The 27538-nt window shown below is 46.5% G+C and overlaps 1 protein-coding gene across 1 annotated transcript in view; it reads right to left on the reverse strand.

Annotated features, from left to right (window-relative positions):
• COL9A1 (collagen type IX alpha 1 chain) overlaps positions 1 to 27538 on the reverse strand; it is a 377557-nt gene that overhangs the window by 172886 nt on the left and 177133 nt on the right. The window contains exons 6-10 of the mRNA XM_085610911.1: positions 25976 to 26059; positions 25377 to 25397; positions 23217 to 23291; positions 22753 to 22791; positions 22577 to 22639 (exon numbers count right to left, since the gene is read on the reverse strand). Coding sequence (XP_085467037.1) covers positions 22577 to 22639; positions 22753 to 22791; positions 23217 to 23291; positions 25377 to 25397; positions 25976 to 26059 — 282 coding nt within the window. The remainder of the gene's footprint in view (positions 1 to 22576; positions 22640 to 22752; positions 22792 to 23216; positions 23292 to 25376; positions 25398 to 25975; positions 26060 to 27538) is intronic.

Raw genomic sequence — 27538 nt, forward strand, 5'->3', positions numbered from 1 at the left:
ATGTTAGGGTTAAAATTAGTCTATGCCAGTTGAATGTGTTGTAGGAATTAGCCTGTAAAAACGGTCTGTTTTAGATCTTCACCTTTTAAAAAGTATATATGTTGCTTACCCGGCACAGAACTGCATGTATGAATGTTGTCTTGTGTGATTGGTGCATTTATTTTAAGGTTTGACAGATTCCTAAATTTCGGTATTTGGTGCTACCTATTGAAAATAAAGGAGCAACAAGAAAGTTGGTATCTCAATATGTTGTCGTAGACTGTTTATAAGTGTTCTAATATATTTTTTACTTAAAGAGGTATACAAAGGTTTAAAGGTCCAGATATATCATTGTCAACTTGCTCCTCATTTAATTTGCAAGTAAATGTTTATTACTGTCACATAGTAGCTGAGGTGTACACTTTTCGGAAGCTCTAAATGTATTCCTGGGTCCTCTGATTTCAGAATGGTGGGATCATATTGTGGACTTTTCTTTCTGAAAGAGTGGAGTTAACAAGTTAACAGAATTGATCCCCTCTGAAGTCCCATTGTTGTGTTCTGTGGTCTGAAATAGTATGACTGTGTCCTTCTACTACACAGTGCTTCATCAATATATAGCAATTCAAGATAAATTCTATTGATGTGAAACTAATTGCCTCTGAGAAAAAAACTATTTTTCTCTGGAAAAGACCGTATTTTCCAGTGGCCATATTGTTTTATAATATATTTTGCATGACTCATGGAAAAGTGGTAAATTGTTTTGTTCAAAAGCGTGATCACAAATATCCCATATTGTTTGTATCCTAAAAAGTGGAAATGTTCTCAGTACAAGCATGCCTGATCCAGGGCTAAGGGCCTGATTTAGATCTTGACAACACGTTACTTCGTCCCAGCGGTGACGGATATCACGTCCGCTGAAATATAAATCTCATGGGGTATAATGGGATTTATATGTCGACAGGCAGGATATCCAGCCAAGATCTAAATCAGGCCCTAAATCTTTAATCTTCCATGTATTTTCTAGTATATATCGGAGAGAACAGTGTACCCTAATGTCACAAATATTTGCGATTGGAAACGAAATCCATAATTATTCATGGCATTCTATAATAATCAGTACCTTATTGTGAACATCTTCGACATTGTATCAAAGTGCTAAGTATTGTACTCGGGGAAGGTTTTTTATTTTGAACCCTTTAATCTTTTTTCTGTGAAAACAAATGAAACTATAAACAAATTTTCTTACTGAAAATGCATTTTCCCTACCAGTATAACTTGAAATAAAAAATGGTGTAAATTCTTGTCAATTTGGGGACAAAGAGATAGTATTGCATTGTTATTTCTACTGCAGTGGGCAGTACTATGGAACTATCTCCATACAATGCTTGAACTGATGTTTATTCCAATGGCTTTTTAGTGTTTTTCTGCTTGAACCAGAAGGCAACACGAAAGTGAGTGGAGATTAGGAAATTCACTTGGCCTGAAATAACAGGTCTTGATAAGCATAATCATATGTTTCAGAGAAGAGACAACAACCTAATTAGTAGAGTATGGTTGGTGCTATGCTGGTAGTGTTATAGTGTTATATATGATGTTCAACGCAAAGTAACAAAGGTGTACAGATATACTGAAAATAGTTCTTTACTACAATACACCTAGGCAATTTTGAAAGATTGAACTTTTTGACTAAATGCAGTTCACTGAATCAATTTTAAACTCTAGTAGCACTATTGAAAAAATACACTTAACATAATTTGACTAATCTGAGAACATATAATTGAAAATGGGAAATAATAACAATTCTACAGAACCTGTGAAAATAAATGTTCCACATGTTGTTAAAAACATGAAGGTCGATGTCTGTGATCAGTTGACAAGTATACTTCAGAATTACTTCTAGAATACCAGTAAGTTACTTGTAGTTTGCTCCCCAGGAGTCGATTAAGATGCACCTAGGGTTCGCAGCTTCTGATTGCAATACCTACGTACTACTTTAAAACCCATGACTGTTCTCAATCCTCACAAAAATTCGTTAAGCAGTGCAACTGCCATGAAGTTAGTTGCTGCATGGCTTTTACCTATTTTGAATCACTGCTTACTTGCCTGCTTGGAAAATGCTATCAGTATCATGGTCCACAACAGGTATTCAGTTGTCCTTCACCAAACTCCTGAAGGTGAAGGGGGCAGGGTCACTGGCAGAAGTTATCCATTCCCATGAGGACACTTCCTGTGATGTTATAATGAGCGAAGTTTGCATGAAATCACATCCTGCGGTGACTGGGTAATATTAAATGTGACATGTTGGGATGGGAATGTCTCCTGCATTGTAAAAGGACATGTAGCTCTGCAGTGAGTTCCAGACTTTAATGAAAAGTGGTATCTAGACTTCTAGTTTAGCCCTGTGCACAAAGGACTAGACCAGTCCTTGGTAATGTGAGGTGTAGAACATGTTCTGTGACCTGGAGGAGGTGCACAGACCAAGCCCTTATATAGGGTATAGGTATACTGGGTATGTCACATAGAGCAGTGGTGGCAGCGTTCCAGGTTTTTGTGACTTATTTGTGTGATCGGGTCCTGTTCACTATGTCAGGGAGAGTGTGATCTACTGTCCCGTGTTACACTCCAGATATTGTAGACACTTAGGGCCTCATGTACGTAGCCGAATACCGGTCGGTAACGGCCGATTTTCGGTAATTATACCGTTACCGACCGGTATTTAGGCTTGTGACATGTAGGGGGCTCATTTCTGTATTCGGTAAATTACCGAATCGGTAATTTTACCGATTCGGTAAATTCCGAATACAGAAATGAGATGTAGGGGGAGTGTGTGGGTGTTGTATGGAGTCGGTATTTACCACCAACTAATAGTTGGTGGTAATAATGAATGGATGTGTAAATGCATTTTATAGCGCTTAGAAGTGTGCAATGTGGCAGACATACATGCCCTTAGGGCATGTATGTGTGCCACATGTGCACACATGGCCGAATCAGGGGTGCAACAGGGTGTCAATGTGACACCCTGCCACCCTTGCATGTGCTCCCCCATTACCGAATCGGTATTTACTGATTCGGTAATGAGGCATACCTTCCCATCAATGGGAAGGTATGCCTCATTACCGAATCGGTAAATACCGATTCGGTAATTACCGAATTTTTCCGAATCGGTAATATTTACCGACTCATTACCTACATTGCATTTACCACTTCATAAATACCGAATCGGTATGATTCGGTATTTATGAAGAGGTAAATGCAAGCCCACCTACATGAGGCCCTAAGAAACTCTGTAGTGGGGGTAGTCCCTGGAAAGTTCTGTTATTCTGTGAACCCCAGATCCTTGCACTGGCGTTACATGTGTGTGTTGTGTGAGTGAACGTGCAGTGAATGTCTGGCACATGTATATTGGCAGAACTCTGTAGGATTCTGTGTGAGGAGAGAGTCTGTGCAGTGAAGATCAATATTGAATGGCACGGTACACGATGGATGATGTATACAGTTTCCCTAAATAGCGGAAGTATATTGAATGCATTAAGGCAGCTAAAGGATGAAAATCCAAGACACTGGGGTGAAGAGGGTGGCAACAGGGCTACCCTTAGACATTAACCCCTTCGGTGCTCATGACGGAACGGTTCCGTCGTGAGTCACGGTTGAGCTGTGCTCATGACGGAACCGTTCCGTCATGACCACGCCCGCGCAAGATTCCGTCAGCACAGCGGCGGAATCTGCGCAGCATGGAAGGGGTTAAATGAGGTCCTTGTTATCACATGACTGCTGATTAGTTCTTCCCGGGCACTGTCATTTAGTTATTGTAGGGGTGAGAAGTGAGACTGCAGTTCCTGCTGTTCAAGGAGACGTGGTTCCTAGGAAGGACCTGCCTTTTTTGTCTGTGTCCCTGATTACTGCTTCATGAAGGCAGGTGACAGCAAGGTGCCAAGATCTGACACTTCCGTTTGGCCTTGTTTTGGAAACTCCAGCATCATGCCTACCTGCCACGAGAGTCACTGCCTTGCACAAAGGCTGTGCATGGGGAACAGCCACAAAATTACATTTTAAAGTGAATCAACATAAATCAGTTCTAAAACCTTAGATAGTGGGTTCACATACCCTTTCTGGAAAATGTGTATAAAAGTGGGATCCAAACAACCCCATTTTGTTTCAATTCAAAGTTCTTCAAGACAAATGGAGTGATTGTTCCACTGAGTATTTAAGGGACTGCTGTGTGACCAGGTTTGTTGTCTGCATGACTGTGAAGTCTTCTACGGGGAGGGGACATTGAATGAAGGCTGATCTTGCTGCCTGAGGAACTGCCTAATTGCCTGCTGTAAGAAAGAAGGAGTGTGCCTGGCCCTGCAGGAGGTGAGACTGTCCGGGAGGAGAGGTTCAGTATGTTCCTGGGATGAGAAACAACTAGAGAAAGTATGCAACTACAAGGGAGGGAATCCAGAATCAACTATTGTATGAAAGGGGTCCCTCGTTCTCCCTGAGTGGTTCTTGCCAATACTTGTGCTAGGGCTTTTAAACAGACAGGAACATTGTGTGATAGGAATCCTGCTGTATGCCCAAGAGCCTAGTGCTGCCAATGCCGAACTTGGACAGGATATTCCTTGTTGCTCCCAAGGCAGACGCTCTGATTGGCTAAAACTATCAAAGACACTCACCTGCTGTCAACTGGCCTGGTAGCCACCCTGCGATCTAAATGCTCATCTTCACCTGGAAGCTGCAACAGCTAAAGACAAGTGCTGCCATGAGAGCTGCAAAGCTGATTTTGCTCAGTCATCAATTTCTGAATGAGGCCACAGCTACGGCCCCAAGCAATGTGAGAGCCACTGCTGCAGGAGCAGCACCATTGCATTCACCCACCCTACACGAGATGAACAGCATCTACATAACGCAGGCCACCTCAGAGCCTAAACTGTGAGTGGAATGATAGACTGAGGAAGCAAAAGGAATTCTGCCTTACAAACTTAAGACATTTACAGGTGAAGTTGAAGAGGTGATAGCAAACTGAACTGTTGTGCACATCTAAGCTTTGGAGTATTGTGAGGGAACTGCACCTAAGCATAATCAGTACCTTGTCCTGTGTTACACTCCACAGCACAGATTGTAGACATTAAGAAACTCTACAAGTTTCTACTGAAAGGGTGTAGCACCTCACTGACAATAGCAAACAGGATTACAACTCTGTGTCTGACACTCCTAATTACTCTGTGTAGTATTATGTTATGCTGTGTGAGTAAAGTACTCTCTTTTAACCAAAAGATAAGCGCTGGGCTGGGCAATACATTATTTTGTTTTTTGGTTGACTTTTGAAACCTGAGCTATTGCCCACCACACTACCTCTCTGAGAAACCTTTGGATGCTCACCCTCACTACCCTGAAAGTCAAGTGCAGATGCATGTACTTGGTACAGTTTGCAGAATCATAGTAGGACGTACCCCAGGTCACCAGTGGCAAAGTACTTCACCTATCACAGTTGGGGCAGGCAGTCCCTGTCTTCTCTGTGGCCCATCCGTATGGAGTCGGAGGCGAGGTCATGCCACTCCCTGTAGTTTTAAAGAACTGTACAATTTTGTGATGTCCCTTACACCACCCCTTTGATTTTGATAAAATGGCCACTTTTCTTTTACCAGGGTTACAAAGTGTTAAATACTCTTTATTAAATGCTGGGATGATGAGAGGAAGCTCTGTGGAAATCTGCACTGTGGAATGGGATCTACTCATGGATGAAACAGCAGTGTGTGCGTGTGTGTTTTGTGTAAGCTTTCATCGCACATGTAGGAAGCAATACCCAATATCCAGAAGCAGCAGACCATGCTGTTCTCTATCAAAGGAACAGACTCAAGCGCAATTTTAATAAAATATTGAGAAAGGGTTGGGTCACTATTGTGGTGGATTCTCGATAAAAAAATACATTTCTGTATTTACTGAGTCACGCAAAGTTGATTTGTAAGGCTTTGCATGGTTTAATAAATAAAAAATAACACAATCCAGAGTATATATAGCGCTGTGATTCATTACTTGATGTTGGATAGGAGTTATATTGCGGAGCATGGGCATTGCATGGGTGGAGCATGGGCATTTCTTTGTATCCACTCCTGTGTTTTGATGCAAACCCAGATTTACAAATACTTCAATCAATATTCTTTATTGGATTTGACTAAAACAAATCATAAAAGTACATACAAATACAAATGCAGTATATCAGGAAACTGTCGCCACAAATGAGTAAAAGCCCAACATCTCATACGTATAAATGAAAGACCCCAGAGAAAAACCAAGAGACATAAAAACAGACAGTTGGTGAGCCTAAAATTGAAGATACAATACTGCGGGTCTGACTTGCATAAAATACTGTGCTAAAAACAATGGGTGAAGAAACCGAAAATGTAATCTTGAAAATTTAGGACACATAAAAACAATATGCAATGCATCAAACATAGTAGCATGGTTGCAGGAGCAAGGCCTTCGAAGCATCAGAATGCTTGTGCCAGTCCACTAATAACTGTGGGAACAATTTCAAGTGGAAATAGGTCAGAAGTCGCCTGCGGTGAACTAGCATATCAAGCAACAAATATGGTTCAGAAAGAATCAGAGATTTAATCATACAAAAGTGCTTAAGGGATTTCTTGGATAGAGCAATTAACTCCCTCTTCTCCCGAACTTTATCTAAAAAAGCTTTCTTAACCCAAGTAACATCTGCCTTGGTAATAGATTCTGGGTTCTCAAATAACTGGTTTACCAAAGTTACTCAACGTGCATTTGGCATAGTTTAACCAGGGTACATGAAGCCCAAAATCCAGAGGAAGGCAATCTCCTAAGCTCTTTCTATTAGGTTCTAGTTCCTCCTTGGTCCATATTGACAGCCATAATATTATTGGGCGGACTTGACTATAGTCAGTAACATAACCATACCCCAGTTCCTCATACACAATCTCCATTGGAACACTTTGGTGCAACCTCAGAACCTTTCTCAGCGATTTATTTTTCACCACCTGAATCAGGTTGCAATCCTTGTATCCCCAGATCTCACAACCAAAGGTAGCTGTTGGAATTCATTTTGCTTTGTGTAGATAGTTGATCTGATATGGGATCAGCCAGGCCGCCGAGAGAACTCCTCAATGCTATGGAATACTCTATTGAGAGACTGGGCATAGGTATTAAGCAAGAATTGCCATTTCAATTTTGTATCCAGTAATGCCCATCTAAAACTTCTCCGCCAGTCCAGAAATGCCTACAACAGGAAAATCATCAACTAACAAAAAGAATTTTTCAGAACAGAACTGGAGAATGCCAAGAATAGACCACGCAAACTATTCAAATTGGTCAAACACCAATCTAACAAACTGTCAAAAACCTCTAAAGAAACCCCTAAATCTTTGATATCTTGTGAGGAATTTTCTTCATTGTTCTCCGACAAGATCATTGCCCTAGGAAATAAACTGAGATCCGCAACTCTCTCCCAAACTCCTCCGACTCTGCCCCTGCTCTCTGCGTTGCCCCCCCAGGCATCACCAAACACCAAGCGCATTGGTCCAACTTCAAAGGCTATGACGAACACTCAGTCTCGAAACTTCTATCCTCCCTTAACCCAAACAACCACTTCAATTACCCTCTCCCTCAAACTGCTTAGCTACCGCCTCTCAGGCTATCATCCCTTCTTGGACTGCAATTATCAACGCCTCCCTCCTTCAAGGATCGATACCTGACTCTCTCAAAGCTGGCCAAGTCATCCCCATCCTAAAAAAACCTATGCTGGATCCTGCTTCCCCTGACAACTACAGACCTATATCCAACATCCCACTCCTTGCTAAAGTTCTGGAGAAATGTGTCCAACAGCAGCTGAGCCAACACATCACCAACTTCCACCTACTGGACGACTTCCAATAAGGGTTCAGACCTGGTCACAGCACTGAAACCACCCTCCTCCACATCGTGGATGATGTACTCCAAGCCCTTGACCAAGGCAAAACCTGTCTCCTAATCCTCCTAGACCTTTCCTCGGCTTTCGATACGGTCAACCATGAAAAACACCTTGAACGCCTCAAAACCAGGATGGCACTGGATGGCCCTATTCTTGAATGGTTTAGGTCCTTCCCCAAGAATCGCTCTCAGAGATTCCTGATCAATGGCAAACTATCCGCTCCCTCCCCGATCATGGCTGGAGTCCCCCAAGGATCAACTCTGTCCCCCACCCTCATCAATCTCTACCTTGAACCGCTTTCAGAAGTATTACGCACTGCCAATATCTCCTTCCACATGTATGCCGACGACACCCAGATCTACATAAAAATCTCTTCTCCCAAGGACATTCTTTCCCTGAATGAGGCCTTGAAGCTGACTGTCCATTGGCTCACCTCTAACCAGATCAAGCTTAACACTAAACAAATTTAATTCCTTCTAATCTCCCCACCTAAAACCAACCCTGACATCCAGGAATGGATCAAGGCGATCTGAGCGCTCAACTGTCCGCAAACCATAGTGGACTATGCTAAATCCCTTGGAATTACCCAAACTGCAGACTGATCATGGGTGGCCACATTAACTCGATGGCCAAAACAGCCAGATATCACCTGAGCTGCCTAAGAAACCTTAAACCTTTCCTCAACACTCCTGACCTGAAAATGGCAATCCAGGCTCTAGTCATCTCCAGACTGGATTATGGATGCTCTACCCTCGCAGGTCTTCCCAAGACCTCCCTGGCACTTTTAAAAGCCTAAACCAAAGGAAATGATGGACGGAGTGTTGAACATTGCAAGCACTCACCCCCAGTCAACTGATCTGGGTTTAATCCATCACCGTTCTTTAGCCCACTCTGCCACCCCAGTTCAGACATGGCCATATGCAAATCAGTCTGACCCTGTGCCTCATGGGAACAGTCCAGCCCGAACTGCCAAGCCATGTCTTCCCTGGACCGGAAACAATCTTCCTAGGACCGGTTTCTGGCATTTCAGCCGTCTTCAGCCAGGCTTGCTTGAATCCAGTGGCAAAGTGAGCAAGGGACTCACGTCTGAGCATACCCTGCCAACTTATGGCGAACAAAGCAAAAACCAAAGGAAATGATGGACGGAGTGTTGAACATTGCAAGCACTCACCCCCAGTCAACTGATCTGGGTTTAATCCATCACCGTTCTTTAGCCCACTCTGCCACCCCAGTTCAGACATGGCCATATGCAAATCAGTCTGACCCTGTGCCTCATGGGAAGAGTCCAGCCCGAACTGCCAAGCCATGTCTTCCCTGGACCGGAAACAAGCTTCCTAGGACCGGTTTCTGGCATTTCAGCCGTCTTCAGCCAGAATTGCTTGAATCCAGTGGCAAAGTGAGCAAGGGACTCACGTCTGAGCATACCCTGCCAACTTATGGCGAACAAAGCAAAAACCAAAGGAAATGATGGACGGAGTGTTGAACATTGCAAGCACTCACCCCCAGTCAACTGATCTGGGTTTAATCCATCACCGTTCTTTAGCCCACTCTGCCACCCCAGTTCAGACATGGCCATATGCAAACCAGTCTGACCCTGTGCCTCATGGGAACAGTCCAGTCCGAACTGTCAAGCCATGTCTTCCCTGGACCAGAAACAAGCTTCCTAGGACCGGTTTCTGGCATTTCAGCTGGCTTCAGCCAGGCTTGCTTGAATCCAGTGGCAAAGTGAGCAAGGGACTCACGTCTGAGCATACCCTGCCAACTTATGGCGAACAAAGCAAAAACCAAAGGAAATGATGGACGGAGTGTTGAACATTGCAAGCACTCACCACCAGTCAACTGATCTGGGTTTAATCCATCACCATTCTTTAGCCCACTCTGCCACCCCAGTTCAGACATGGCCATATGCAAATCAGTCTGACCCTGTGCCTCATGGGAACAGTCCAGCCCGAACTGCCAAGCCATGTCGTCCCTGGACCGGAAACAAGCTTCCTAAGACCGGTTTCTGGCATTTCAGCCGTCTTCAGCCAGGCTTGCTTGAATCCAGTGGCAAAGTGAGCAAGGGACTTACGTCTGAGCATACATTCCTTTGGTTTTTGCTTTGTTCGCCATAAGTTGGCAGGGTATGCTCAGACGTGAGTCCCTTGCTCACTTTGCCACTGGATTCAAGCAAGCCTGGCTGAAGCCAGCTGAAATGCCAGAAACCGGTCCTAGGAAGCTTGTTTCCGGTCCAGGGAAGACATGGCTTGACAGTTCGGACTGGACTGTTCCCATGAGGCACAGGGTCAGACTGATTTGCATATGGCCATGTCTGAACTGGGGTGGCAGAGTGGGCTAAAGAACGGTGATGGATTAAACCCAGATCAGTTGACTGGGGGTGAGTGCTTGCAATGTTCAACACTCCGTCCATCATTTCCTTTGGTTTTTACTTTTAAAAGCCTGTCTCAATGCTGCTGCCAGACTCCTAACAGGCTCAATTAAATTCGACCACATAACCCCTCACCTTAAAGCTCTCAACTGGCTTCCTTTCGAGGCCAGAATCCAACTTGAGCTGGCTTGCATCACTCACAAGGCGCTATACTCAATCTCACCGGCATTCCTCGCCCAAAACTCGTAGTATCCGGAGGAACCAGAAAATCCCATTCCACCAGAGACCTCTTGCTCCAACCTGCACGCATGCAGAAAAAAAACCGTACAATCGGGCCTTCTCAGGGGCCGCACCAAGAATTTGGAACTCTCTCCCGCCGGCCATCTGTAACATTCCGTCACTGGCATGCTTCAAAATGGAGGCCAAAACTTTCCTTATGGGCAAATTCCTCTCCTTACGCTTCATCACAATCACCTTAGCGACTTTGTGCTACCTTCCTGTGAGCTCTCCCGGTGTCCGGATGACACCCACCTGGCACCTCAGGGCATCCCACCCTGGATCTGAGACCGCCTGTCTCTTGCAATATATATCTACCTGTTTTTATCCTAACAGTTTCCATTCTATGTTATCCCTTATGTACCTTCACCCTCTAAGTTCCCTTGTACACTACTTGCCTTTCCTGTAAAGCGCTCTGATACCCTTACGGGTCTGGTTCGTGCTCTATAAAATTCTAAATAAATAAATATAAATAACTAAATAAATAATAAGCCCATGTAACAAAATATATTGACACTGTCGATTTGATTATCGTTAGTTGTATAGGTTTTGGAATTTGTTTTGGCCGGGCCACGATACATAATATAGGATTTAGAAAAATTGTGTGAGTTTTGTGTAAGCTTCCATTGCACATGTAGGAAGTAATACGCAGAAGCAGCAGGCAAAGCTGTTGTTTATCAATGGAACAGGCCCAATTTTACTAAGATTTTTAGTTGGGTTTGGGTCACTATTGTGGTGGAGCCTCGATAAAAAATACATTTTAACGTTTACTAAGCTGTGCAAAGTTGATTTATGTGGCTTTTCATGGTTTAGTAAATACAAATTAACGCAATCTAGGGCATAAATAGCGCTGCCATGTGTTGCTTAATGTCGAATAGGAGTTACACGGGTGCAGCATGGGCATCCCTTTGCATCCACTCATGTATTTTGATGCAAGCCCAGATTTACAAATACTTGTAAATCTGGGTTTGGGCTAAAATGATGTGCCTACCCGACAGAGACCTGACAAGGAGAAATACCTTTTTTTCTTGTTACTTCCTCTTGTCACGCATGCTGCATTCTGCAGCACACATAGAAAGAGGAATATACTGCTCTTTTCGGGTTTCCTCCAGTTAGTCATCCACGTCCCATCCCCCAAGCTCAAGTTCGTACAGTTGCTGCTGAGGTAAAGAAATAGAAAAAAAATGCTTCGCCGTGCCCTTTTTTTCTATTTCCTTACTTTTCTTAGAATCGCGGGCACCTGCGTTTTAGCTTTAAACATCTTAAGCTAAAGCGCGGGTGCCACTGTTGCTTAAAAAATACTTAAATAGAAAAAAACATTTGCATTGCAATAGCTTTCGCATTACTGAAAGTTTTAGCTATTGGCGTTGCATTAATATTAGCAACACCAATAGCTCAAACTTTCAGTAATGCCAGACCTATTGCATTGCAAATGCTTGTTTTACTAGATGGTAGCAGTGCATGGGTATCTTGAAAAGTGGTTTTATAGTTCCAAGATGATTGGTTGTGCGTCTGCATGCATGCACTTGGGGGAGGGGGGCATTGTGTAATGCTATCCTCAAATGACTGCTGATGCTTGTGAATGTGTGCATGTGGAAGTTCATAAAGGTCAACCATCTTGTATTGATTTATTTTGAATACTTTTTTATGAATTTACTATTTCAAGATACCTGATGGTCATTTTGGAAACAGTAAATTAAGAAAAAAGTATGTGTGTGGATGCGACGGAAATACATATATGTGAGAGCCCAAAAGAAGTGTGCAGCTGATGAACCATTACGACAATCATAAAAAAAAAAAAAAAATTAAAACAATAAAGCAAGGGTCAGAATGTATAGGGGCAGAGGCGCAACGGACGAGAAGGAAGGTGAGTGCTCTGATAGCAATGTGCATAAAAAAGGACATTTTAAAAACTTTTAATCCAGGGGGGCCTGGGACTGGAGACATTGGGGAGCAACAGACACGTGTGTAGAGCTGAGTGTGAATGGGAGAGAGTGAGGAAAGCCATGTGCTCCCATGGAGTGATGAAACACAAATGAAAAGATACGTTCCTGCTGGTGGCGGTGGAAGGATAAAGCTCATCCATTCAAAGGGATCGTAAAGAAGCTTTGCTCCAGTTGTGGTAGAAAAACAAGAAAAGGAAGGAAAATCAAAAAAGGAGCTTTAAACTGTGATTGGCCAGAAAGCAATCCAATCATGAGCAAGGAGCTGGCCAAAGTATACTCTAGGTATTGTATAGCAAACAGCATGTATTTGAGAAAAGATAAATAGCCTCCTGTAGGCGAGGCCTAGGAATGTTTATACTGCTGGCACTATTCAAGCACTAGAGGGGACACTCACCATGCAAGCATTCAGACGGTGATTTCCAACAGATATCCAGTCCTAAAAGGAACTCTATATGTAAGGGCTTTGGGGACACTAAATAAAATGGAATATACCCATAGAGATAACTATGGTTGTGTGTGATTCTATTATTTACATCTGCTGTTTTTTACATTCAAGATGAGTTACCTTTAGTAGCATGGGTAATTCCAGATGTGGATCCAAAGTTTGCTGTGTCACAATGGGTTTTAGGTGCAACTCCCTAATGAGTTGCAAAAGGCTAATGTGTGTCTGGAATGTCTGTTCTCGTTCAAAGGAGACTTCCTATATTAGTTTGGGCAGGACTGTTTATTTTGTTGCAAGATCAAGACTGATTTTGTATGCAGTTGGTCAATGCCTATACTGGCAAAGACATGGAGAGGAACGCATCTCGAGTAATTACCAGTGGGCAACCATGCTAACGCCAAGGCCATACAGTGGTCTGGGCCTAAACAAGTGGTGAGCCAAGCACGATTGGGCCTTTAACCCCTTGTATGCCCATGACGAGCTGGACTCGTCATGGAGCACAGTCGCGCTGTGCCCATGACGAGTCCAGCTCGTCATGAGGCATACCCTAGGGAATCCCTCTGGTGCGGGCACCAGAGGGATTCCCTTTCTGCCAAAATAGCCTCGGGAGCTGGGGAAGAGCTTCCCCAGCTCCCGAGGCCCCCCCCCCCCCTTTCACTGTAATGACGATCGGCGCGCACGTCGCGCCGACGTCATTACAGTGAAAGTGAAACTGAAATGAGATAAGAGGCTCATCTCAGACCCTGAGCATGTAGAAAGACGGGAGAGGTATCGTTGGAAAGGGGAGAATCTCCCCTTTCCAATGGTACCCCTCCCCAGTGGATCCCTGCTTGGGGATCGCCACAGGAGGGCGATCCCCAAGCAGGGATCCACCCACTAGACACCAGGGAGGGGGGAGCGGCCCCTTGGGCAAGGGCCTTTGCTCCCCCATGTAAATGTGGTGCAATTTAGTCTTTTTGCCCCCCTGGGGGGCAGATGGGGGCATTAGCCCCCAATCTGCTCCTCCGGGGGGCAAAAAGCCCACTAGACCCCAGGGAATTTTTTTCTCCATAAAAATAGGGGTGGGGGCTGCCCAAAACGGGCAGGCCCATGCCCCCACCCCACCCCCCAATTACTACAGTCTTTCCGCCCCCCCCCCCCCCGGGGGGCAGATGGGGAATTGGCCCCTGACTACCAGGGATTCGTTTTTACTTTTTTTTTAGGGTGGGGGCTGCCCGCAACGGGCACATCAATGCCCCCACCCACCCGCCACCATTACAGCCTTTGGCCCCCAATATGCCCGCCCCGGGGGGGGGGGCAAAAAGACCACTAGAAACCAGGGTATTAAAAAAATAAAAAATAGGGGTGGGGGCTGCCCAAAACGGGCAGGCCCATGCCCCCACCCTACCAGCCAATTACCACAGTCTTTCTGCCCCCCCTGGGGGGCAGATGGGGCATTGGCCCCTAATCTGCCCCTTCGGGGGGCAGAAAGCCCACTAAACACCAGGGTTTTTTTTTGCGCAATTGTTTTTAGGGTGTGGGCTGCCCGAAACGGGCATGCCAATGCCCCCACTCCCCCCCAACACAAATGACAGTCTTTCTGCCCCCCAGGAGGCAGATGGGAGCTGTAGCCCCCAATCTGGCCCCCCCTGGGGACGCAGAATGCCCACTAGAAACCATGGATTTTTTCGTTTTATTAGTGTAGGGGTAGGGGCTCCCCAAAATGGGCATGACAATGACCCCCCCCCACCCCCAGAGAAATTTCAGTCTTCCTGCCCCCCCCGGGAGGGCAGATGGTGGCAGTGGCCCCTGATCTGCCCCCTGGGGGGGCAGAAATCCCAGTAGGCGCCAGCGAGTATGCAGGCTTTTTTATGCGTGGGGGTGGGGGCTGCCCAAAATGGTCATACCAATGCCCCCACCCCCACAAAAAATAGCCACAGTCTTTCTGCCCCTTTAGGGGCTTATCAGGATGAAACCCCCTTCCCCGATTCCCCCCCCAGGGCGGCAGAAAGCCCACTGGGCTCCGATTTTTTTTTAGCAATGTGCATACCTGTGGATTTTGGGCCCTAGCGCAGTTGGCACGTAGGCAAACCTAGCAAACCTGTACATTCTTTAAAACTAGACACCGAGGGGAATCCTGGATGGGGTGACTTCACTGGCTCTCACCAGGTTCTGTTACCCAGAATCCATTGCAAACCTAAAAATGTGTTCAAAATAACAAATTTTCCTCACATTTCTTTGTCGGAAAGTTCTGGAATCTGCGTGGGTCGACAAAATTCCACCCACCCTGCGTTCCGCAAAGTCTTCAGAGAAAAATGGTACCTCACTTGCGTGGGTAGGCCTAGTGCCCACGTCAGGCAAGGGCCCAAAACCTATTGAGGAGACATCAAAATTACCTATCACAAAACAACCTGGTTTTGCAAAGGGGGTCCTATGAGTTTTTGGCCCCGGGCTTGGCGGCCACCTAGGGAATCCTACCAAACCCACACATTTCTGAAAACTAGACACCCGGGGGATTTCAGGGAGGTATGGCTTGCGTGGATCCCCCAACGTTTCCTTACCCAGAATGCCCTGCAAACCTCAAATTTAGCTGAAAAAATCACCTTTTTCACACATTTTTGTGTGGGAAAGTTGTGGCATCACCGGGCTGACACAAATTTCCTACCACCCAGCGTTCCCCCGGGTCTCCCGATAAAAACGGTGCCTCACTCGTGTGGGAGGCCCAAGTACCCGCGACAGGCAAGGGCCCACAACGTATTGAGGCGACATGAAAATTGCCTACCTCAAAACGACCTGGTTTTGCAAGGGGGGTCACCTGGGTTTTTGGCCCGGTGCTCGGCGGCCACCTAGGGGAACCTACCAAACCCACACATTTCTGAAAACTAGACACCCGGGGGATTCCAGGGACGTATGGTTTGCGTGGATCCCCCAACGTTTCCTTACCCAGAATGCCCTGCAAACCTCAAAGTTAGCTGAAACAATCACCTTTTTCACACATTTTTGTGTGGGAAAGTTGTGGCATCACTGGGCTGACACAAATTTCCTACCACCCAGCATTCCCCCAGGTCTCCCGATAAAAACGGTGCCTCACTCGTGTGGGAGGCCCAAGTACCCGCGACAGGCAAGGGCCCAAAACGTATTGAGGCGACATGAAAATTGCCTACCTCAAAACGACCTGGTTTTGCAAGGGGGGTCACCTGGGTTTTTGGCCCGGTGCTCGGCACCGTTTTTATCGGGAGACCCGGGGAACGCTGGGTGGTAGGAAATTTGTGTCAGCCCGGTGATGCCTCAACTTTCCCACACAAAAATGTGTGAAAAAGGTGATTTGTTCAGCTAAATTTGAGGTTTGCAGGACATTCTGGGTAAGGAAACGTTGGGGGATCCACGCAAGCCATACCTCCCTGGAATCCCCCGGGTGTCTAGTTTTCAGAAATGTGTGGGTTTGGTAGGTTCCCCTAGGTGGCCGCCGAGCACGGGGCCAAACACCCAGGTGACCCCCCTTGCAAAACCAGGTCGTTTTGAGGTAGGAAATGTTCATGTCGCCTCAATACGTTTTGGGGCCTTACCTGTCGCGGGTACTTGGGCCTCCCACACGAGTGAGGCACTGTTTTTATCAGGAGACCCGGGGGAACGCTGGGTGGTAGGAAATTTGTGTCATCCCGGTGATGCCTCAACTTTCCCACACAAAAATGTGTGAAAAAGGTGATTTTTTCAGCTAAATTTGAGGTTTGCAGGGCATTCTGGGTAAGGAAACGTTGGGGGATCCACGCAAGCCATACCTCCCTGGAATCCCCCGGGTGTCTAGTTTTCAGAAATGTGTGGGTTTGGTAGGTTCCCCTAGGTGGCCGCCGAGCATGGGGCCCAAAAACCCAGCTGACTCCCCTTGCAAAACCAGGTCGTTTTGAGGTAAGCAATTTTCACGTCGCCTCAATACGTTTTGGGTCCTTGCCTGTCGCGGGTACTTGGGCCTCCCACATGAGTGAGGCACCGTTTTTATCGGAAGACCCGGGGGAACGCTGGGTGGTAGGAAATTTGTGTCAGCACGGTGATGCCTCAACTTTCCCACACAAAAATGTGTGAAAAAGGTGATTTTTTCAGCTAAATTTGAGGTTTGCAGGGCATTCTGGGTAAGGAAACGTTGGGGGATCTACGCAAGCCATACCTCCCTGGAATCCCCCGGGTGTCTAGTTTTCAGAAATGTGTGGGTTTGGTAGGTTCCCCTAGGGGGCCGCCGAGCACGGGGCCAAAAACCCAGGTGACCCCCCTTGCAAAACCAGGTCGTTTTGAGGTAGGCAATTTTCATGTCGCCTCAATACGTTTTGGGGCCTTGCCTGTCGTGGGTACTCGGGCCTCCCACATGAGTGAGGCACCATTTTTATCGGGAGACCCGGGGGAACGCTGGGTGGTAGGAAATTTTTGTCAGCCCGGTGATGCCTCAACTTTCCCACACAAAAATGTGTGAAAAAGGTGATTTTTTCAGCTAAATTTGAGGTTTGCAGGGCATTCTGGGTAAGGAAACGTTGGGGGATCCACGCAAGCCATACCTCCCTGGAATCCCCTGGGTGTCTAGTTTTCAGAAATGTGTGGGTTTAGTAGGTTCCCCTAGGTGGCCGCCGAGCACGGGGTCAAAAACCCAGGTGACCCCCCTTGCAAAACCAGGTCGTTTTGTGGTAGGCAATTTTCATGTCGCCTCAATAGGTTTTGGGGCCTTGCCTGTCGCGGGTACTTGGGCCTCCCACACGAGTGAGGCACCGTTTTTATTGGGAGACCTGGGGGAATGCTGGGTGGTAGGAAATTTGTGTCAGCCCGGTGATGCCTCAACTTTCCCCCACAAAAATGTGTGAAAAAGGTGATTTTTTCAGCTAAATTTGAGGTTTGCAGGGCATTCTGGGTAAGGAAACGTTGGGGGATCCACGCAAGCCATACCTCCCTGGAATCCCCTGGGTGTCTAGTTTTCAGAAATGTGTGGGTTTGGTAGGTTCCCCTAGGTGGCCGCCGAGCATGGGGCCCAAAAACCCAGGTGACCCCCCTTGCAAAACCAGGTCGTTTTGAGGTAAGCAATTTTCATGTCGCCTCAATACGTTTTGGGTCCTTGCCTGTCGCGGGTACTTGGGCCTCCCACACGAGTGAGGCACCGTTTTTATCGGGAGACCCGGGGGAACGCTGGGTGGTAGGAAATTTGTGTCAGCACGGTGATGCCTCAACTTTCTCACACAAAAATGTGTGAAAAAGGTGATTTTTTCAGCTAAATTTGAGGTTTGCAGGGCATTCTGGGTAAGGAAACGTTGGGGGATCTACGCAAGCCATACCTCCCTGGAATCCCCCGGGTGTCTAATTTTCAGAAATGTGTGGGTTTGGTAGGTTCCCCTAGGTGGCCGCCGAGCACGGGCCAAAAACCCAGGTGACCCCCCTTGCAAAACCAGGTCGTTTTGAGGTAGGCAATTTGCATGTCGCCTCAATACGTTTTGGGGCCTTGCCTGTCGCGGGTACTTGGGCCTCCCACACGAGTGGGGCACCATTTTCATTGGAAGACCCGGGGGAACGCTGGGTGGTAGAAAATTTGTGTCAGCCCGGTGATGCCTCAACTTTCCCCCACAAAAATGTGTGAAAAAGGTGATTTTTTCAGCTAAATTTGAGGTTTGCAGGGCATTCTGGGTAAGAACACGTTGGGGGATCCACGCAAGCCATACCTCCCTGCAAGCCCCCGGGTGTCTAGTTTTCAGAAATGTATGGGTTTGGTAGGTTTCCCTAGATGGCCGCCGAGCACCGGGCCAAAAACCCAAGTGACCCCCCTTGCAAAACCAGGTGGTTATGAGATAGGCAATTTTGATGTCGCCTCACTGCGTTTTGGGCCCTTGCCTGTCGCGGGTACTTGGGCCTCCCACACAAGTGAGGCACCATTTTTACCGGGAGACCTGGGGGACGCTGGGTGGTGGGAAATTTGAGTGAGCCCGGTGATGCCACAACTTTCCCACACAAAAATGTGTGAAAAATTTGATTTTTTCAGCTAAAATTGAAGTTTGCAGGGGATTCTGGGTAAGGAAACGTTGGGGGATCCATGCAAGCCATGCCTCCTTGGAAGCACACGGGTGTCTAGTTTTCAAAAATGTATAAGTTTGCTAGGTTTCCCGAGGTGCCCGCAGAGCTAGGGTTCAAAAACTACAGCTAGACATTTTGCCAAAAAAGGGTCATTTTTCACTGCGAAATTGAGGTGTGACCACGTTGCGTTTTGCGACGTTTCCTGTTGCGGGCACTAGGCCGACCCACACAAGTGAGGTACCGTTTTTCTCGTAAGACTTTGGGGAATGCGGGGTGGCTGGAAATTTGTGGATCCACGCAGATTCCGGAACTTTCCACCTAAGAAATGTGGGGAAAATGTGTTTTTTTTGTCAATTTTTTAGGTTTGCAAGGGATTCTGGGTAACAGACCCTGGTGGGAGGCAGTCAAGTCAACCCATCCTGGATTCCCCTGGGTGTCTAGTTTTCAAAATGTATAGGTTTGCTAGGTTTCCCAAGGTGCCCGCATAGCTAGGGTTCAAAAACTACAGCTAGCCATTTTGCCAAAAAAGGGTCATTTTTCACTGCGAAATTGAGGTGTGACCACGTTGCGTTTTGCGCCGTTTCCTGTTGCGGGCACTAGGCCGACCCACACAAGTGAGGTACCGTTTTTCTCGTAAGACTTTGGGGAACGCAGGGTTGGTGGAAATTTGTGGATCCACGGAGATTCCAGAACTTTCCACCACAGAAATGTGGGGAAAATGTGTTTTTTTTGTCAATTTTTTAGGTTTGCAAGGGATTCTGGGTAACAGACCCTGGTGGGAGGCAGTCAAGTCACCCCATCCTGGATTCCCCTGGGTGTCTAGTTTTCAAAAATGTATAGGTTTGCTAGTTTTCCCAATGTGCCCGCAGAGCTAGGGTTAAAAGACTAGAGCTAGGCACTTTGCCAAAAAAGGGTAAATTTTCACTGCGATATTCAGTTGTGACCACGTTGCGTTTTGCGCCGTTTCCTGTCGCGGGCACTATGCCTACCCACTCAAGTGAGGTACCATTTTTATCGGGAGACTTAGGGTAATTCAGATTTGTAAAGGAACTGTTATTATCTATTGACTTTCGATGCATTTCTGCCTTCCAAATGAAAGATATTGTGTAAAAAAGAAGTCATTCTAAAAAATGACTGATAATTCTCATGCTAGTATGAGTATTCCCAATTTCAGAAATGTGCAAATATCTACTGTTTCTAAACTCTATATTTTGTTCCCATTTCAGAAATACATAGGTGTCTTTCATACCGATTTTTCCATGTACACATTTTTACAGAATAATTACTATATACCCGGTACATAATAAAAAACCATTGCAAGTTGCTGCTCAGTTTTTGGCTCTGGGTTCGTCGGGTTCTTGGTGAACCTACAAGTCCTATATATCCTCACAACCAGTAATGTCCAGCGGATGTAATGGTATATTGCTTTCAAAGAGCTGTCATAATTAGAAGAAGTTACAGGTGAAAATGTTGACACAAAAGGCTGTTTTTTTCAACTAATTTTCAATGTATCCTATATTTAACTGTTAGTTTCTATAAAAAAACCTGGATGGATCTACACAAATTACCCCTTGCTGAATTCAGAATTTTGTCTTCTTCTCGAAAATGTATAGCTTTCCAGGATCCATTTCTGCCATTAACTGGAAGGAGGTCAAAAGCACAAAAAATCGCAAAATTAGGCTATGTCCCATAAAAATGCCAAAACTGTGTAAAAAATGTTGGGTTTCTGACAAAAGTCTGGTATCCCCGAAAAGCTGGGAAAATGGTGATTTCAACCCCACAAACTCTTTTTTGGTAACATTTGCAGGGAAAAACCCAGATGCTTTCATTTGCAGCCCGTTTTTCCAATATTTCCGAAAAAAACTAAATTTTGCTGTATTTTGGCTCATTTCTGTGACCCCTCTAAGAGAATCCACAAACCCTGAGTACCTTTAGAATCCCCATGATGTTGGAAGAAAAGGACGCAAATTTGGCGTGGATACCTTATGTGGTCAAAAAGTTACAGGGGCCTCAGCGCGCACTACCCCAAATAGCCAAAAAAGGGCGTGGCACAGGAGGGGAAAAGGCCTGGCAGCGAAGGGGTTAAATAAATGTAACTGATGAATTTGACCCAGACATAAACAAACAGTTATAGTTTCATATTGTCTTTGAACCATCGATAAGCCCTTTTTGCATTACTGCCCATCAGAGTGTATAATGTACTAGTGTCACTGATTGTGAACTATTTGCAATAAGTATAAATTCATTGAGGCCCACGTGGACTTGCTTAGCCATCCTAACAAGTATTGACTTTGCTAATGCTTTATTATTGGCTGCATATGCAAAGCGCATGCATCAAGACACATGCCCACAATTGGCCAGCAATTTTGCAATGGGAGAAGCAAAACTGTAAGTACAAATAGAGTACAAAGGTACAAAAAAAGGAAATGAAATGCTTTTGAGTGCAAATAAATGAAGCAAGTGGCTCAACGGCACATTGCAGGTGCTGGGCTCTCATAAAAGAAAATATACAATAAAAAAATACAAAAGCATGAAAAGTGGGAAAGGGAGTGTGGAAGGGTTATGGAGGGAGTAAAAGCAAGCGTGTGGGAACACAGAAACAATCGTGGGAAAGAGCAGGGAAACACACATGTTCTCCCATGGAGTGCAAAAAGCAAACTAAAGAAAGAGTCCCATCAACTCAGCAGTAAAAGGATACAGCTCATCCAATCAGATCACTGTTAGACCAAAATGCTTCTGGATGGGAAAGCATTAGAATGGGGAGGAAAGCTGCTGATCAGCTGCTGATCCAAAGGCAGACCGCTGAGACGGAAAACAAAGGCATTTAATCAGGCGCAAGGGGCTGACCCAACGGCCTCTTTAAGGATATGTTATTTAATGGAAACAGCAGGTGTTGCCAACTGACAGCTAAAGCTGTCTGTAACCGAGACCAAACAAATGACCTCTGGTTTCAACTGTGACAAGACCCTGCCCATTTAAATCCGGAAATCCTGTGTTGCCCAACATCCCTGTGATGCTAACGAGGGTATCCAACAGGTGGCGCCATGGGAAATGGGAAAGGAGTAGCTAGGCTGGTGAGGGCGTCACAGAGGTTTCAGCAGGGATGCTCGAGCCCCTTCTGGCCTTATTGGACAGGCACGTTTTGGAGAAGTGGGAATTGGCAGTCTCCTCCTGAGTACCCACGCCGCCACACTTACTGCAGGTCGCACCATACCTCTTTCCTATCCCTGCGGCAGTCATGGTAATGCAGAGGCGCTGTATGCTTTAGGGCTTCAATTCGTGCAAAGGACAAGTGAGAGCAGAAATAGTGGTAGGTGAGGGGCTTTACAGTAACAATAAGAGCTCTGTGCAGGACAGCAGCGGAAGTGCTGGTATTTTACCCCAGTAGAAGCAACCAGAGACTCTCCCTGCCTGCCCTTCTCCCGTACACTGCCAGCATTGTCCACACACCAAGTCCAGGACTTACAGAGCCAGGCTCAAGCACGAATTCACACACAGATGACATCCATTTTCGTGCGGGAGTTCCGAGCCCCTCCCGCCCATTACACAGACATCACAGACCCCTACATCAGCGTCCGCCCGTTCAAGTTCACTCAGCTTTGAAAAATTAACTGTTGTTTACTCACATCAGCACCGGGCAGTCCCGGCAACCCGGGAGCTCCCGCCTTCCCCGGCTCCCCGTCTGGACCCTACGAGACAAGCGCAGAGAGGTTATTAGTTCGATGCAGGGCGCTCATAAACAGTAATTCACCTGAGAACACTCGGAAACAGCCAAGTTTCAGTTGATCGTCTCTCCACTTACCACTGGGCCAGGACCAACGCCATCGACGCCCCTCTCCCCCTGAGGGAAAAAAAACACACCATGAGTTCTCTCTTTCATGAACTAAAGGAACGAGTCGTAAGAAATGTGAGGTTTACAGGTAGGGGGTCGATTGAGAGAGAAATATAGACACGTACATGGGAAAGGGAAACAACTGGGGAACATGAGAGAAAGAGAGAGATAAATGGGGAAAGCTAAGAAGAAAGAGAGTGGGCGAAAGAGGAAGAAAGGGGAACATGGGGGTAGTGAAATGTAGAACAGGAGAGGGAGAAAGGAAACATGGAAAGAAAGAGAAACACACTGAGCGAGAGAGAAGGTGAGGGCGGACAGTGGAAAGAGACAAAGACTACATCGAGATGGTGGAAATGAGCGAGACTAGGAGCGAGACACTTAGACCGAGAAATGAAGAAACTCCGAAGCGGTGGGAAGAGAGAAGCGGGACTCACGTCTATTCCATCGATGCCAGGAACTCCCGATGGCCCGGGGGGGCCTGGTAGCCCTTTGGGTCCAACTGGGCCTCTCTGCGGGGAAAGCAGACAGCGAGTGCATGGGTTAGCGTTCAGGTTGAGACCTATCTTTTAATACAGTAAACCGTAGCCCGCCTCACTCTGGATTGCCCAAATCCTGTATCCATAGAGTCGCATAGAGCTTCTCCTAACACACACCTGTGTGTTCAACTGGCACTGTCGCGTGCTCTCTGTCAAAAACGACTTCTTGTTAAAGATATAGGGACAGATTTACAAGCCCCTTGCGCCACTTTTGCGTCACTTTTAACATGGGAAAAGTGACGAAAAAGTGGCGCAAGGGGCTTGTAAATCTTCCCCATCCTATTTATACACCTGGCCTGTGTATCCTCCATTTGCGACACTCTCCAACTCTGCCTACGCTCTGGCCGCGTGCTCTCCAGCCCTCCTGACGCTGGCCGCGTGTTCTCCAGCCCTGCCTAAGCTCCAGCTGTGGAGTGTGGAAACTTCTCGAAGGGGGGCCCTCGTTATTCCACGAGGCCATGCAAAAGCAAGCTGGTTTATGGCTCATTGATTTACAGTTCATCATATACATTACATGACCATCTTTCTATCTCTATATACAGCACAGACCCTGTTCCAAAGTACACAGGGAAAACTTCAATTTTCCACTTTTGGGGATGAATGTGCTATTCATGCGAACGTGCTGGAAATTGGAAAATACATTACTTCGGTCAATGCGGGTCCTCGCACAGCCCGATGTTAGGAATGATTTTCACTAGGAATACACCTGGGGTGTTGCAACCACCAGCCCTAGCCCGGAGGTTATGGCACATTATGTAAGTGGCGTAACAATAATGGGGTCTCGCTGCAGAATGTGACGAGGGCTCCTGACACTTCTATATCTCACATATATTCATAGTTCCTGGACTCAAGGGATGGGGTGCTGTGGGGCCTGCAGGGGTTTGCGTTACGCCCCTGGATTATATTGAGGACAAAAAGCTGACAGCACAAGTTTACGGGATGCTTCGCGGAGTTCCCGCATTATCTGCAGCTGGAAGCAAACCTTTGCTAGTCACAGGGAAGATTACAACAACTGCTGCTATGTGAGACCAGCCTACTGGGATCTGCCCCCCCCCCCCCCGCGACATCACTCACAGAGAAGGTATTTTGTCACGTTTCCTTTGCTGCACCTCCACCTCTCAGACATTCCCCATCCGCGAGGGAGGAGGGGGGCTCTCAATGAGAGCTTTTGTGCAGGGAGCGGACCTGCTGGTTATAGGCCTTCTCAGGCAGTGCCTTCTCCGCCCCCGCCCCCCATTTGCAGCGCGCTGCAGGAGATCACTAGAGAACAACAATAAAACCCCTGCGATCACCCCAACCTCCTGCAGCCTTCCTGCGTAATTTATGTAATCATTCTGATAATTATTACAACACTATTCGCCTACATAATAATGGCGCCAGCCTTTTGCATCTGTCATGTGATACAATTACGGATATTAATTACAGTATTCATTCCCACATTCATATGTAAGGACAAAAACATCCCCATCAATGTATCACAGTGCCTGAGTCTACAAAACTCCCAACAGCTTAGATGTCTACCTGACACCCATCTGGCACTAGCGCCTCGATGCAGTATACGCGCCCCACAGGAATGGACCAGGCGCTAAACGTATATGATATCCCATGAGTGCATGAAAACAACTTCGTGTACACCCAGCTTCTTTGCAAGACTGATGCATCTGGTACTGACGCCGAGTTTTCAGTGTGTTGCACTTCACGATGCAGTACTTGTTTATGAAACCATTCTGGGGCTCTTGGCCTGTGTGTCTTACTGCAGAGGTCCCCAGCTCCCTGAAGTAACCAAAAGTCAATTCTCAGCGCTCTATAACTCCACAATAAATACCAAATTCCAATTGAAAGCAATTGCTGACATCACTCGAAGGCTTAAATATACGGGCAAACAGGCTGCTGCTGGTGCCACTGCACGGAGCCACGGTTTACAGCGCTTTTTCTCTTCCTTTGTAATTTAAGTCCCATCATTCGTTACAGACCAACGCACTCTTCTTCTCCCCCACGGCCTTAATGCTCGGTCTGCATGCACGACAACGATGCTCCAAGTATGGGGTTAAAACTTACCGCCACCCCAGTCTGGCTGATCTGGAAAAGAGAAGAGGCAGAGAGGCGCTGTCAGACTTACTTGTGCCAGACAGAGGCAGGCGACGTGCAGAAACACCCAGAGCAGTAGCAGCCCCCTGTCCCTGGCACAGCCGGCCATGCTCACACCAAGACGCAGAGCTGGTCCCTTCTGAGCCCAGCAGCCAAAGCCCACAAGTGAGTTTTCTGTGTGCGGCAGGAAGGTAAGCCCTGCTGCCGGCCTCCCGCGGACCTTATGTTTATTAATGGCCCAGGGCAGGACTGAGGGATAGGAGGAGGCCAGGAGGACGGCTTTAACTGGCACCAGCACATCTTTAACCCTTCCTTTGCTGAAATGCGACACCTCTGCTTGCAAGGACTGACCACCAGAGGCCTTTCCACATCACATACCTCACTAATACATGACACCCCAGAAAGGTACAGTAACAGGATACGTCTCAGGGACACGTGCAATGATGGAGTTAACGTCGGTAAGTGATTATAATATACCCCCGCCCGCCCTTCGTTTTCCACATGCCCCCGCCCGTCCTACGTTTCCCACATGCCCCCGCCCAGACTAATTTCCACGAAAGTGTCCTTACAGCTCTCCTGGCGGGGAGTTCAACGCAGGTCTCTCTCTGGGGCCGCAGGGGGTCGCAATGGATCAGCATCCACTGGAGATCAAACTGTGGGGAAAACAGAAAAAACATATACTGTGTTACTCGAATCACACTCATGCAGGCACCAGTAAGAATATGGTGATCATCAACGACATTCGTTAAACGGCAATTTGCAACTTGGCATGGTACCCACCCCCACCCCGAGAAGGTTCTCAGCAGTAGCTTTCAGACTGCTATTGCTGGTGACTCATGTCAATCGGGTTTACTTTAGAAGCCTTTACATTTGGTTGTGGTGGGTGTTCAATGGGTGGAGCATGGGCGCTTCCGTGCATCCACCCATGGATTTCGCGCAATTCTAGATTTACTAAGGTTTGTATAGCCAGAATGGTGTGAAATTGTATGCCTACCACAGAGAGGCACAACAAGGAGAAATATGCTTATTTCTCATTGCTACTTCCTCTTTAGATTATTTTTGGGCAGGAAGGTTTCCCATGCAACACAAAAACAATGCTGCCCATAATGCAGGCACCCTTACAGCATGGTGCAAGGGTGCCTGTGTTGGTGCTAGGCAGTCACAAGTGCACGAGTGCTGTGAGAGAGCGGAAGTGTGCCATAGCTCTGTAAATACGGCACTCTTCAGCTCTCTTCCATTCACGCCAAGCAGCACAGCATCTTGCCTTGTTGCACTTGTTGCATGAATTCTTAGTGAACCTGACCCTGGATGATCAATCAACTGTCAAAGAACTCCTTTCTCCTCATCAGACATCACCAGGCTCTTGCAGTCATCTGAAGAGTTGACACGTTTTGAGCTGTGGCTGGTTATGAGGATGCATTAAAAAAGAGTATCTGATGACATTACAAGGACTGTGCCATTCTCATGCACTGACATTGGTCCTGATGATTTGCTGATTAATGTAAGAGAATGTTGACCACTTAGAGTTAATTTTTGTTAGGAAAGTTGAGCCTGTCTGATGACTTCAGAGTTATCCAGTGATTGCTAAAAATGAACACCATTTTGATATTAATACTTGTCCGCGGGAGAACAATTCTAGTCTCCAAAAAGTTTGTCCCATTAACTCAAAGTTCATTTATTCTCCAAACTGATGTTCAGGGGTCCTTTCCATACTCCAGCCATCCAAATGAAAAGATGATAACTCTCTTGAATTTCATAACTTCTTCATTAACTCATTTTATAATTCCATCAAAATCTCTTGATCAAAGCATTCATAATGACTTAGCCAACGCGTTTCGTCCTTGCCTCAGGACTTCATCAGGGCCTCTGGAAGCTCATAGGTTGCTGCAGATAAACCTGGACCCTCCTGTGTTCACCTGACAAGGAAAGACTCACTCACCAACACTGACCCGCTCACAGGCAGAGTTTCACATGTTTCTCACAGGAACTCTGTTTACTCCCAGGGGCTTCTGAAATGGCCTAATATTGTTTTTTCAGCTTCAAGAATATGTGGGCATTAGGGAATTAAATTAGCTGTGAGCAGAGTTATCACTTTTTACTAATACACTTCAGGTACTTCTCACAAAGTCTAT

This window comes from Triturus cristatus, chromosome 6 (genome assembly GCF_964204655.1).
Source record: "Triturus cristatus chromosome 6, aTriCri1.1, whole genome shotgun sequence".
In the NCBI taxonomy this organism is placed as follows: domain Eukaryota; kingdom Metazoa; phylum Chordata; class Amphibia; order Caudata; family Salamandridae; genus Triturus; species Triturus cristatus.